The sequence below is a fragment of the Manacus vitellinus genome, unplaced genomic scaffold (assembly GCF_001715985.3).
Source record: "Manacus vitellinus isolate BGI_N305 unplaced genomic scaffold, ASM171598v3 scaffold_2_pilon, whole genome shotgun sequence".
NCBI lineage: Eukaryota > Metazoa > Chordata > Aves > Passeriformes > Pipridae > Manacus > Manacus vitellinus.
Genome location: NW_021940208.1, coordinates 11,434,631 through 11,447,758, shown reverse-complemented (window position 1 = coordinate 11,447,758; position 13,128 = coordinate 11,434,631). Strand labels below are relative to the sequence as shown.

The following is a 13,128-nucleotide window of genomic DNA, read 5'->3' as shown; positions in this document are numbered from 1 at the left end:
CAAACCAGAAAGATCCACAGAAGCCTTTTGCATGTATATTCACCCACATCAGTGACCTGGCGGCTTACATATGCAACACTTCCGAAACATTTTCACTTCTTTAATTACAGTATCTATAGAAATGTTATTTCTCTATTTGAATCACAAACCGCGCAGTTCCGCATGAACCACCGGCTGCTGCACGTTCGCTCTCTATTGCAGCATCATAAACCAGCCGCACGCATGGTCCTGCACGGCAAACCCGCACCCTCTCCTTTCCTCGCACATCCCGCGGAGAAGCCCCGTCCCCCACCCTGCCAGCCCCTCGCTGTGCCACGCCCTCAGACGGAGCGAACAGGACACCAAACCCACCTGACTTCGCGTGACCCGCGGAGGTCTCTACTGAGGAGGGCGGGCCGTGACCTCCGCAGCCAATCACCAGCCGGTCTGCGGAAGACGAGGCGGCTAGTAGCAATGGCTGTCCGGGTGCGGGCGCGGCGCGGGGCCCGCGGGCGGGGGACGTGGGGGATCTCGGCCCGCCCGGCGCGTCACGGCCGGGGCGGGGAGAGCGGCGGGCCGAATCCGCCAATAGCGCGCGGAGAAGACTGACAGACAGGCGATTTGCCCAATGGGAGGGCAGTGGCCGTTAAAGGGCCGGCGGCCCGGCGGGAGAGCGCCAGGGCGCAGGTGAGCGGGGAGTACGTCCCCGGGACCGGGCCGGGCGGGCCGGGCGGGGCGGTGCGGGCGGCGGCACCGGGCGGGGATGGGGCGGCCGCTGCCTCAGCAGTGTGCGGGCAAGCCCTGGCACTTCGGTAGGGGTAGAGCGGTGCGGCTCTGCCGCTCTGGGCCCTGGGGGCGGCAACGGCGATTTGTCCTCCGCTTCTCTCCCCGCGGGGAGGCTCCGTTCGTCTTCCTGGGAAAGTCGGCGTTTGTTGCCTTTCTTGGGCCTTGGTGGCAGCTGCTGCCCGCCTCTGCTCCCGGGTTCAGTGGCTGGGGCAGGCGGGCCCGCCTTCTTTTGTTGCCGGCTCACTCCCCGCAGCGCTCGGGTGGGACCGGGCCGGAGCTGGCGCCTCACCCGGGGCTGTGCCCGCACCGGTCCCTCCGGAACGCGCCCCCCGCCGGGGAGCGGTTTTGTGCCGTTCGTGGCCGCGACTGGTTCGGAGGAAGGGGAATGTCAGCCTGATGAGTCTCTGGATTCATTAGCCTGAATATACAGCTGCCTCTCATTCTCTGTGCCTCTCTCCTCTCTGTGCCTCGTTAAACGGTCCTTTTAGGTGGTGTTGGTTCCCTCCCCTGCGTGCCTTTTCGTGTGCGCAAACCGCGCGCTTTTTGCAGGGGGGATGTGTTGGCCAGCACTCAGCCTCTCTGTTAAAAACCCTAAGTTGCACCAAGTCAACGTAGCCATCTGTTGGGAATCACATACAAAGTTTTCTAGAAATCCCCAGGCTGTAGTATCCAAAGATACTCAGACTCTCGAATTTGTTTAAAAAAACTTAGAAGTAGCAGGTCCTCCTAATTTAAACTTTGTTTTTTTTATTCAAGTATAAGCCCTGAAAGTTAAATAAATAAATAAATAAATAAATAAAGGGACTATCAAGACATCGTGTTTAAAAAAGTCATGATTTTCCTATAGAATACTTCTAAGACTGTTGATGCTAGCAGCAGTCCTTCGGTCCTGGTGAATGCAAGGATGTTTTTCTTTGTTTCCTTGTTTATTTTGGGAGGGTTGGTTAATTTTTTTTTTTTGGTCTAGCACTTAGACAATAAGGTGTGAACAAAGGAGACAGAAAAGACAGAGGCAGAATGTGGATGCCTCTGCCATTAAGTATGTCAAAGATATTCAGTATGTGTATGTTCTGCCTGCTTAGGGAGTTTGCAGCTTAGTTTTACAATACTTGTTTCATTTCAACTCTGACAAATAGTTTATGTTTCTTTAGTCCAGCGATGAGGACCTTTGTGACATTGGGCTGCTTCTGACGTGACAGGACTCTGAAACTTGTAGCTCCATGTTGCCATCTTTTCTGGAAGACCTTTGAAATCTTTGTTACTGTATAATCAGAATTGTTTCTTTTTTTTTTTCCTAGTCATCACTTTGCATTTCTGCACAAACTGTAAAGATACGCAGTTTGCATTTGCAGTTTCCCCCCAGCTTCTTATAATTCTCCTTAGTGGCAGAACGCAGGAAACTGAGAAGTTCTTGACTTAGCCTAAGCACTGCTTAGCAACAACCAACACATCAATGTGTTATCAACATTATTGTCACACTAAATCCAAAACAGAGCACTATCCCAGCTGAAACCAGGACAGTGCTGTATGTCATGTTTTTGTAAATCAAGCTTTTCGAAGTGGGGTAGGGTAGCTATCTAGAATGTGTACAAATCCTAGATTATTGCCATTCCTGTTTCTTTTGTACTTCGAGCATGTAATAGTTCATTTTTCTGCATTAAAGAGTAATATCCTGGAGACTATCTAGCAGTGTCAGAAAATTGAATATCCCAAACCTCAGGTTTAGTTAGATAATAAGGCTTTATAGTTAATATATCAGAAAGGTACACAGTGCCACAGTGGATTTGAACCATCCCTGGGAATAAGTACACTGTTAAAACAATTTGCTAACACCCATTTATATTAATAAGATGGGAATTGTCCTTAATGAGGCCATGTACTTTTAAAAAGGAAAGAGTTAGAAAAGGCAAAATGTCCTTTGCTATTGGAAGTTAGTAGTTATGTGTTTTAAAACAGATAGGTTTTGCTGATGTTTCACTGGGAGATTCAGGGCTTGTATCAGACCTGTTCAAGCAAAAATTAAAAAAAGTCTAAAATAAAACTTTACCTAATAAAGGAATTGGATGCCAGTAGTTTCCAAGTTAGTATTGTAGTTCTTAAAGGTCATGTCTTTAGCTTATAGCATAAAATCCAAAACCAAGATTAGACACTTCACGAAGAGTGGCTAGGGAGATCAGTCAGGTGGTGGAAAGCGCTGGCACAAGGAGCAGTGAGGCTGACCCACAGGGTAACCTGACATTTGTGTATTTTAACTCTCAACCTTCTCTGGGGCTAAGGACAAAGCTTACCTGTCTACATCTTCTGTGTTCATGTAGAACTATATTTAGAAGATGATGAAAATTTGATTTGAAAACCGAGGTGTTGTTTTTTTTCCTGTGTTTGTGCCCATATCGGCCTGCTGTACTAACTTTGAGAAATTTAGGGAGGGCCAAGGTAACTAGAGATACCATATGAGTCTCTAAAATCTTGTGGTTCCCTGTTATTGGGAATGACCAGAACCTTTTCCACATAGCTGGGGCTAAGTAAAGGACTTAGCCATATATACCTTGAGATTAAAAGTCTGCTGTTTAAGAATCTTAAGAGAAAATTAAGTATCTACTGGTACTTTCAAGAGTTTAGTTTGATGTACCCAACTGGCGAGTACTTAGGAAAGTTTGACCCATTTTCCCATAGTCAGCAAAGTACTTGAGTGTTCCCTTAAGTATTACTTAACACCAAACCTGAAATTCTACTGATTTCAGTGGAGATAAGTGTGACCTTGTAAACAGAGATTTAATGTCCTGGTAGTGACAAGTCAGAAATACTGTCATTCTTGTGAAACTTATGTTGTACCTGAGTACTCTATGTGATTCTTTATACCTGGATGGATACCTCTGTATCTTTCACACACACTCCCCACCTTGAAAACAGGTGAGTGCAAATGTATGTGTTTCTAAAGCCAGTATGAAGATACGAGTACTTGATCATTCCCCAGTAACCAGGAATCACTATATATTTATCAGTCCAGAATAATTGCCTTGTAAATGGTGAAGATTATAAAAGTGTTCTAAATTTGTTCTGTGTGCAGGTAACTTTCCTGAAGAATTTACTTCCTCAGTGACTTATCAAAAGGTTTAAAAAAATCCCACAGCCCAAGACTTTACACAAGATAAACTTAGAATTTCATGCATAAGTCAAGAAATTCAGTTACAATAATAACAGTAAAGCACTACTGCTGTAATTTGCATTTGAAAAGCTCAGCAAGTACCAAATAAATTGATTTACTGACAGAGAAGTAAATATGATTCTGCTTTCTTGATATCTTTTTGTGATAAGCTTATAATAATCAAGATTAAGGGATATGCTTAAAGATCAGATAAAAGGTCTCAGAAAAAAATTATGTAATTTTAGCAGGTACAGTGCTGTGTTCTGGTATGAATCTGATTTTCTAAATTGACAACATTTTTTTCACTACTGGTCATTTCAAGTTAGGGGTCTGCATTAAAGCACTACATTACATTATTTTTTAAACAATTCCCTTTTCTCAAAACCAACTAGCATTTTATTTTCAGAAGGGTAGAATATTTCACACATCCTAAACAGCAACATGCAGCTTCCTGCTTGAGTCTGAGGAGTCCAAAGTGCTGAGTAGCTGCATAGCAGAACTGGGGACTGGTGTATGCTAATACATGCTCATGCTATGCAATTGATTTCCTCTTGGGACTTGGTTTTGCATATTTGCTAGCTAGTAATCATTGGAAGTAAGTGGCTTGACAGTGAGAACAGTATTGTAATGACGAAAAGTAGTAAAGCGGTTTTCTAAATGCAGCATTTTAAAAAATACTTGATGGCAGCATGCTTGCATGTTGGATATGAAAAGATGTTGCTTGACATGGAAAATTGCAAGTGAGTCACTTACTGACAGTCAGCCATGCATACGAGATGAATAACAATATCTACACTACATTATCCCCCAAATGGAGAGTTGTTGTGTTGTGCTGATGTGTATGTTTTAACCAAGTTTAGGGAGAATAACAGGAGAAAAAATGCTTAGTAAGTTAAGAATCCTGTGTAGCTTGGGGAGGGGGTTGGGGGGGGGATAAGAGTTAAGTCCATCAGTCAGTAGCAATTGAATATATAGTTTGCAAGCCATTTGCCTTCAGGTGGACAAATGTCTATACTGCATGAACAGTGAACAAACACAGCAGCTTGAAACTGTATGGACTGTATGGTAAGTCCCTGGCCTGCTTGGTTTAAAGCCTCTAAACCTATGTACAGTGGTAGATAAGACGGTACAAATGATTGTTCAAAATAATCCTAAATTGGACCCATTACCAAGCAATCTGTGACCATGAACCATTTTTGTCAGGTGTATTTATGGGGTTTAGTGTTCTCTTCAGCATCAGGGGCAGGACCAGCTGTTGCTGCGGGCAGAGAACTGAATGAACTTTAAAGCTGCCATCGCATCTGACATGTTTTACAGTGTAAGAAGGACAGAGCTGCATGTAGTGACTTATTCTTAAATCTGTTTACTGTTAAAATATCTCTCATGCACGACAGTTGTTTGAGCTAGTAATTTTATGACATTAAACAGGATTGCTTCGGTTATTTTATTTCTGATTAAGATAAGTCGGAAGAGCTTCTAAAATTTCCATTTTCCATATTAATCTACTTTTTTATGGAAATGGTGTCTCATTTAAAATGTGTCTCAGAAATTTCAGTCTCCTACACGCTTGATGATTTTGAAGTAATGATATAACAATTTCAGCTTCTTTTGGAAATAATGTAGTATTCAAACTGAAATGTGTATGTCAAATTTCAGTCCTAAGCAAATCCTGACTGGCAAAACTCTTAAGAGTTGAAGGAAAATAGTTGTATTTTTGTAATGGAAATATCAAATCAACTATAACAGTTCATGACATGGATATATTAATGGTTGTGTAATTCATGGGACATTAGAGAAGGTATCGATGGCTACTTTATATTCAGAGTCTAAGAGAATGGTTTTCTTTTATCAAATAAACAGTCAGCTTAAAATATGTATTCCTTAAATGATGACTTAGGAGTCAAGTTGCTAAATGAAAATATATAGTGTATACCTTGGAGATTTATGTTGTTTGCTCTTTTTCTCTTAGGAAGCCTGACAAATAGAAAAATACTACAAGTGAAGAGAAAATTCACTTCACGAGAACTGAGCTCTGCTTTCATTGGCTTCTAAATTTATTTATATTAATAGCTGACTAGTGTCAGATCATCTCTGTGGTCTACTGTGGTGAAATTATTAGGTTAAAGCTGGAAAAGATGAAACAATTAAAAAGAAAAAGGAAAAGCAATTTTAGTGTTCAGGAAACTCAAACTCTCCTTAAGGAAATCAGAAAAAGGAGAGAAGTACTCTTTTCAAAGCAACTTAATACAACAATTAATGAGATGAAACGGAAAGCTTGGGAGGAAATAGCAGAGTGTGTCAATGCTGTAGGTGAAGGAGAGCAAAGAACAGGGACAGAAGTGAAAAGGCGATACCTTGACTGGAGAGCACTCATGAAGAGAAAACGTCTGAATGCAAACATCAAAGTAGTAGGTGCTGGGTTTCACCTTCCTTCATCCAATTTAGATGACTCTCTCAATGAAGACATGGATGAGAAAATGGGATTTGCAATTGAATCTAGTTTTGAATGGCAAAATATCACTGACTTCAGAGAAGCTGGTGGATCTTTAACAGAAATCAAAGTAGAAGAGGAAGAGGAGGATCCGCAGAATTTCGAAGTGAGTGACTGACATGCATTAGCTGTGTGCAATATGGCCTTTGTTTCATTTCAGCATAAGGCTACTGTGTTTCTTTATAGTGTCTGTTTCTGTTTTTTTTTTCTGAATGTGTGAATTAAAGAAACTGTAGAAACAAATATATTTCAGAGAGGTGGTATTCAAATCTAGCAACTTGGAATTGGGTGTAGGTCTTGGATGTTGATTATTGAATTGATATACCTAAAGCTGGAATATGTCTTCGCACATGTATTTTCCATTTGTATGTGTCACAGATAAGAATTAGTTCAGTCAGTAGAATGAAAATATGCTCTTTAAGGAAACTGGTTATTGTAATATTCAGGCTGTCTGGATGGATGAACAGAGAAGAAAAGTGCACTTCTTTAACAAATGGAAGTATATGTTACCTGCAGGTACAGAAAGAAATAGAATACTGTTTGCATGATCTTAAAATGAACCCACAGGAGATGAAACCATTACTTGAATAAGTCAGTTGGCCATTCTTCTCTTTCAGAATTTTAGTGTGAATTTGACAAGCAATTGTGGATTCTCTAGACAGGTTGTTACTCCTAGTAGTACTGTGACTGTCCTGGGGAAGGCAGCCAGCTGGAGTCAAGTCAAATGTTGGGATAGTTTTGCTGTGCCTCTACAAATATATAGTTCTCATTTCAAAAAGGGGTATTCAAACAGTTTTCCTTTTTTTTTTTCTTCTCAAGTGAGAAGGGTGGGGAAGCAGCTCCTGTCTTAGCTCCGTCAGTATATGTGCTGGGAAAAAATCAGCAGAAGCTGTTAAATGGTAGTGAGACTACTGTCAGACAGTGCTGAAGAACAGTGTCTATCTTCTGCTGAGAGCAGTGATCCTAACCATCTCATCATCTGCATCATAAATAGCTTTACAGCAAATGTGGTAACACAGAACGGTTAAAGTCCTGTGTATAGACCCACTTAACGGAGTTGGAAGGGTTAAGAGCATGTGAAAAATGTCAGTGTTAAATGTTTCATAAAAAATGGAATCCTTTAGTGAAGGTTGGGTTAGCTTACTTACCACACAGCCTATGAATCCATCTGGTCTGATAAATAATTAGTCACAACAAATTCCTAGTGGCTTCCCTAAATGTCACTCAGGTCTATGAAAAGTAAGAACAACATATGGTCTCGTAGATCCATTTTTCTATCAGTAGTTCTGAATGATCTGTAATAACTGTGCCATGTGTTTCTGTATGTTCTTGCATGTCCACTGACAAACTGATTTTGCATTTTTCATTACCAAGTATTAACTTGCAGATAAAGTGTGTTTCTCTACCTGTGCAATGATAGAAAAATTTTCTGATTTGAAATGGTTATTTCACAACATGCGAGTTAAACAGTTCTGAGTAGCTTTAAAGATGAAAAAACACAATATGTTCTTTTCAGTCATGTGTAACACATTTATTCCGGCATAAAGACTGGAGAGTAATTCTTTTCTGTCATGTTCCTCTGCAGTTTCCTATTGAGGAAGAGGAAGAAATATTGTCATCAGTTTTACCAGATTCAAAAAAGGAAAATGACCTACCAGACTTCCCCCACATTGAAGAGTTTGGAAATCTAAGCTCTGCTCAAGCTAGGCTAGCCTATGAAGATTCTCATTTGCTTATAAATCTGGAGAAGCAAAAGCTGGATCTGGAGAAACAGCGACTAGACATTGAAGCCGAAAGGTTGCAAGTGGAGAAGGAGCGCCTGCAAATTGAAAAGGAACGGTTGCGGCACGTTGACTTGGAGCGCGAGAGGCTTCAGATTGAGAAGGAGCGACTTCAGATTGAATGGGAGAAACTCAGGCTGGAGACTCTGCAATCCGAAAAACCTGCCCTGGAAAATGACCTCACCCCAACAGAAAAACCTATCATACAGCCTCTGGATCTAGAAACTGAAAAGTTAAAACTTGAAAAAGAACGTTTACAGTTAGAGAAAGAGAGGCTGCAGTTTCTCAAGTTTGAGTCAGAGAAGCTGCAGATTGAGAAGGAACGCTTGCAAGTGGAGAAGGAGCGCCTTCGAATTCAGAGAGAGGGTCACTTGCAGTGAACTTCTCAACTAAAGTGTCAACATTAGTGGTTTGATGTTTCTAAAATAGAGGTAGTTCTTTTCTTAATACTGAAACTGTCCTAGAGGCTAAACATTTTTCTGTTCAGAGTTGAACATTATGTTAAACTGAAAAAAAATGGTGCTCAATATATCCGTGTGCCTGCATAAGTGAGTTAATGTGTGAAGTTGCTTTTCAGTGTATCAGAACTAAGTGTTATGTTCTCTTGTCTCCAGTATTGTGCTGTATTAGTTTGGTGTCCTCCTCTTGTAGACATGTTGGGGAGAATCAGGGCTGAACCTTATGCTGTTTTTCACTGTAGTAACAGTAAGGAAGGATGGGAATAAATCAACATATGTTGTGAGGACATGGTGCTGACAATTTCCCATATGGTAACGAAGTATAATTTAGGCAGAACAGAGTAATACAGAGTCATGATGAGATTGATTCATTAAACTTAGTTTCCCCTTTTTTGTTGTTTTTTTTTTTTCCTGCCCCCACAATTGGAAAAAGAGTTGAAGAGTTTTATAGAAGTTAAAGTGCAAGTTAAATTTGTTGCAGTTGTTTGTACTGTTGTTCCATGGCTTGAACTGAATGAGAGTGCAGAATATAATATTGTTTCTTTTGCATTAAGTATTCATACTAGATAAAGTTACACATCAACCATACCTACTATGAGCTAGATGTTTGGTTTCACCAGGTTCTTAATAATGCTATATGGAATATAGCACCTGTCTTAGTGTAGCACAGGGATTTACTGATTGATCACTGTCTGGTGAGTCTGTGATGACCTGCTGAAGGAAATACCTGGTTTGTTCGTTGAAAGACAGTAGCTGGTGATGGGAGTCTCAGGAGAGGAGACACACAGGCTGAGCAGAGGCTAAGGAGCACTGAGCTTGAACATGGACATGCTCGTTGCTGGTTCTACCTGGCCAGCACTGAGGTCATGTCTGCAAGGCAGCCAGAAGAGGCTTCTGTGACTGACACCATATAGTATATTTTAATTAGACAAACAGAAATAATCCGTGCTGAAGGCTGTCGATATTTTTCATAAGAAATGTATTCATTTAACAGAAAAAACATCAAGGAAGGAAGCTTTCCATTATTTCATATATGTTTAAATCCAAACTGAGCCAGACTTCACATTTCTCATCTTTCTCCAAGTAGCTATCTTTTGTTGACTCCATTTGAAATTTAGGATTATGAGAATACTAAGTCTAAATATATGTTGAGTGACTTATGTGAATTCTTGTGCAAGTAAATATATTTATACCACTACAGGTTTACTCTTATTCTGCAAAGAAAATGTTATTTTTTTATTACTGAAACAAGTGTGCTTCTACAGTGGAAATAAATTTGACTACTACACTCCAAAATGGCTCTTGAGACTGTCTTTCTTAACAGAGGGAGAAGGCTACATCTGAAGAGAAACCTGGGTACTCAGCACTGCAGCACCCCAAAGTTGCTGGTGCCTGTATTCTCTGTGTAGTAAATCAGAGAGATGAGACCCCTCAGAGTTGAACTTAAATCAACCAGCACTTACTTGAGAAAGGAAAAGGGAAGGAGACACCAACCAGCTAGATAGAAATGCCCCAGGGGGAAGTGTATCTGAAATTTTTCTTCCTGAATGTGGTTGGCTGATGGTGGCTTGATGCCGGGTGCCCCCCCCCAGAACTGCTCTCTCTCCCCTCCTCAGCTGGGCAGGGTAGAGAAAATATAACAAAACACTCCTGGGTTGAGATAAACACAGGGAGAGAGCACTCCTCAAGTACTGTTGCAGGCTAAACAGATTCATCTTGGGGAAATTAGCTTATTACCAATCAAATAAGAGTAGGGTAATGAGAAATAAAACCAAATCTTTAAACATCTTTTCCACAGCCTTCCCTTCTTCCTGGGCCTTAACCTGATTTTCTGTACCTCCTCCCCCTGAGCAGTCCAGGGGAATGGGGGCTCTGGTCAGTTCATCACATGCTGTCTCTGCTACTCCTTCCTCCTCAGGGGGAGGACTCCACAGTGTTCCCCCTGCTCCAGCATGGGGTCCCTCCCACAAGAGATAGTCCTCCACGAATTTTTCTAACATGGGTCCTTCCCACAGGCTACAGTTCTTCATGAACTGCTCCTGTATGGGTCCCTTTCACAGGGTCCAGTCCTTTAGGAACAGGCTGCTATAGTGTGGGTCCCCTGGAGGGTCCTGCCAGCAAACCAGTTCCAGAGTGGGCTCTCTTCTACATGGAGCCACAGGTCCTGCCAGGAGGACCTGCCAGCCTACTCCAGTGTGGGCTTCCCACAGGGTCACAGCCTCCTTAAGGTGCTTCTATCTGCTCTGTTTTGGAGTTCCTCCACAGGCTCCAGTTGAATCTCTGCTTTATGATGTGCCTCTATGGGCTGCAGGGGCACATCTGCCTCACCACAGGCTGCAGGGGAATCTCTATTCCAGTGCCTGCAGCACTTGCTGCTCCTCCGCCTTCACTGCCCTTGGTGTCTACAGGGCTTTTTATCTCACATATTGTCCCTCCTCTCTCGGTAGCTTATTCCCGTTTCTAATTAATGTTATACCAGAGTTACTACCCCTGTTGCCAATGGACACGGCGTTGGCCAGTGGCGGGTCTGTTTAGGAGCCGCTGGCTGGCATTGGCTCTGTCGGACGTGAGGGAAGCTTCTGGCAGCTTCTCACTGTAGCACCTCCTGCTACCAAGACCTTGCCATGGAAATCTAATACACTGAATGAAAGTGACAGTTTTAGCTCCCTGATACGTATCAAGCAAATTGATACTAAAATAGCTTTCTGTGATTTGGAGAAATTACTTATCTTTTGCTTTTAAAATACGAGAGAAGCAGAATTCAGGAGGTTTGTCAGGATTTTCTAGTGCGTAGAGCATTGACCAAGATAGTGGGGTAACATGGATTTTATGATTGCTCTATCCTGGGATGACCAATTTTCTAGATAACTATTCTCACTGCCAAACAAGGTGGGTAGGAACAAGGGGCATCATACCCAGCTCTGCAAGAGGCAGTGACCAGAAATACCAGACCAGGACAGAGAGAACCTTCCTACAGTTTTCTCTGTAAGAAGTATCTGACCTGGAGGGAGCAAATCTGGCTCCTGTTTCGACAGGTGGTTGAGCTGCTGCTTGATTCCAGTACTTCTGTCTTCATGTTTTATTCCAACTGTATGAATTATTCATTAGGATAATGGTTTGTATGTTACATTGGACACCTTCAGAGTTACACCCCAAGAGCATTAAAGGTTACAGGGAAAAATATATAGATAAACTTGAACCATTTCTGAATCCTGAATTGTTTCAGAAGTTTGAACACTTCTCCAAATGTTAATAGTGCAGTATATAAGCAATTATTTTCTAACAACTATTCAGCCTCCTAGGGAAATGATGCATCCTTTGGTTATAGAAAACCTCTTGGAAAATACTGAATGATGAAATTAAGTATCATGATAAATCATTGAAAATATGGTTTCATCATAAAATTTAGAGAAAATTATAGAGTTTTATACATCAATTTTATAGCTTACTTTTTAAATAATGAAAATGCAGTCATTTTCTGATAATTTGAATTTAAATGTTGTATCTTTAAATACTAATCTGCAATTTCTTAAACCTCAATTGCTTGATTCACCAACATAGGATCCTGACAGCAAAGCCTAAGGGCAAGATTTCAACCATGTAAATGTTACCAAAGATAGGACATACAAATAAACTCATTTCTCTGCTAGAGAGAGATATTTGTAGTCCTGCTTAAAATAAGGGCCTGTGATTTTAAGTAGTGAGTTACTTTTCCAGACTGGGAAGAGGTTAAAGACAAGGGGGAAACCACAGCTATTGAAGGAAGAGGAAAGTATTTGGAGAAAAAAAAGGAGAGGAGTGAAGATCAAACATCTGGTAAGAGGGGAGGCAGGTGAAACTGGTGATAGAGAAGTATCCCATTTTCATTTTAAGCTGCTTTATTGAGGTTTTTTCTGGTGCACTGATGTCAGATCTCATGGCTCTGTGACCCCCATGGGAATTTATGAACAGGGAAGGTGAGTGGCCTGAGGTCCAGCATGCAGCTTCACAGCTGCTGCCAAAGGCAGCAGTTCGCAGACTCCATGTGTGCCATCTGATTTCTGGTCCTGCAGTGGGAACACGTGCTGAGACCTTTGTAAATGCCATTATGTCCATGACTCTATGAAGAGGTTTCTAGCCTGTAATTTTAAAGCCAGAAGACTAAATAACAAAGGTAAAATAAAAGCTACCTCAGAGAGTTTCTCACTGTCTGTTATTAACCATGGGTCCCACCAAGTTGTGCCTGGCTAAGACATTAATGAAAAGAAGCAGTGTGCATCCAGGTGTTTTCACAATGCAGTTTGGAGACAGGCTGGCTAATGCTTAACAGTGTTCTACCGATAGCCAGAGGAGATCATAGGGTAAGGTTGTAAATACAGTCCCCAAGAACAGCCCAGGATGAACAGCAGCCATGCTCCCAACAGGACACAGCTGACAAAGCACAGTAGGATTCAAAGGCAACTTCTTTCCCTTGAGTAAGTAGTCTTGTTATTTCTGGGACATTTTGAG

The 13,128-nt window shown here is 41.7% G+C and overlaps 1 protein-coding gene across 2 annotated transcripts; it reads left to right on the top strand.

Annotated features, from left to right (window-relative positions):
- Positions 1-3,657: 3,657 nt before the first annotated feature.
- Positions 3,658-9,936, top strand: MSANTD4 (Myb/SANT DNA binding domain containing 4 with coiled-coils). 2 transcript variants are annotated; one of them, XM_018071408.2, is made up of 3 exons: positions 3,658-3,675; positions 5,880-6,507; positions 7,987-9,936. In XM_018071408.2, exons 2-3 carry the CDS (start codon positions 6,046-6,048, stop codon positions 8,560-8,562), a joined length of 1,038 nt encoding a protein of 345 aa, XP_017926897.1. In that variant the 5' UTR covers positions 3,658-3,675; positions 5,880-6,045; the 3' UTR covers positions 8,563-9,936. The 2 variants fall into 2 exon arrangements, with proteins under 2 accessions (XP_017926897.1, XP_017926896.1); XM_018071407.2 differs by lacking the exon at positions 3,658-3,675 and adding an exon at positions 3,707-5,228.
- Positions 9,937-13,128: the final 3,192 nt, after the last annotated feature.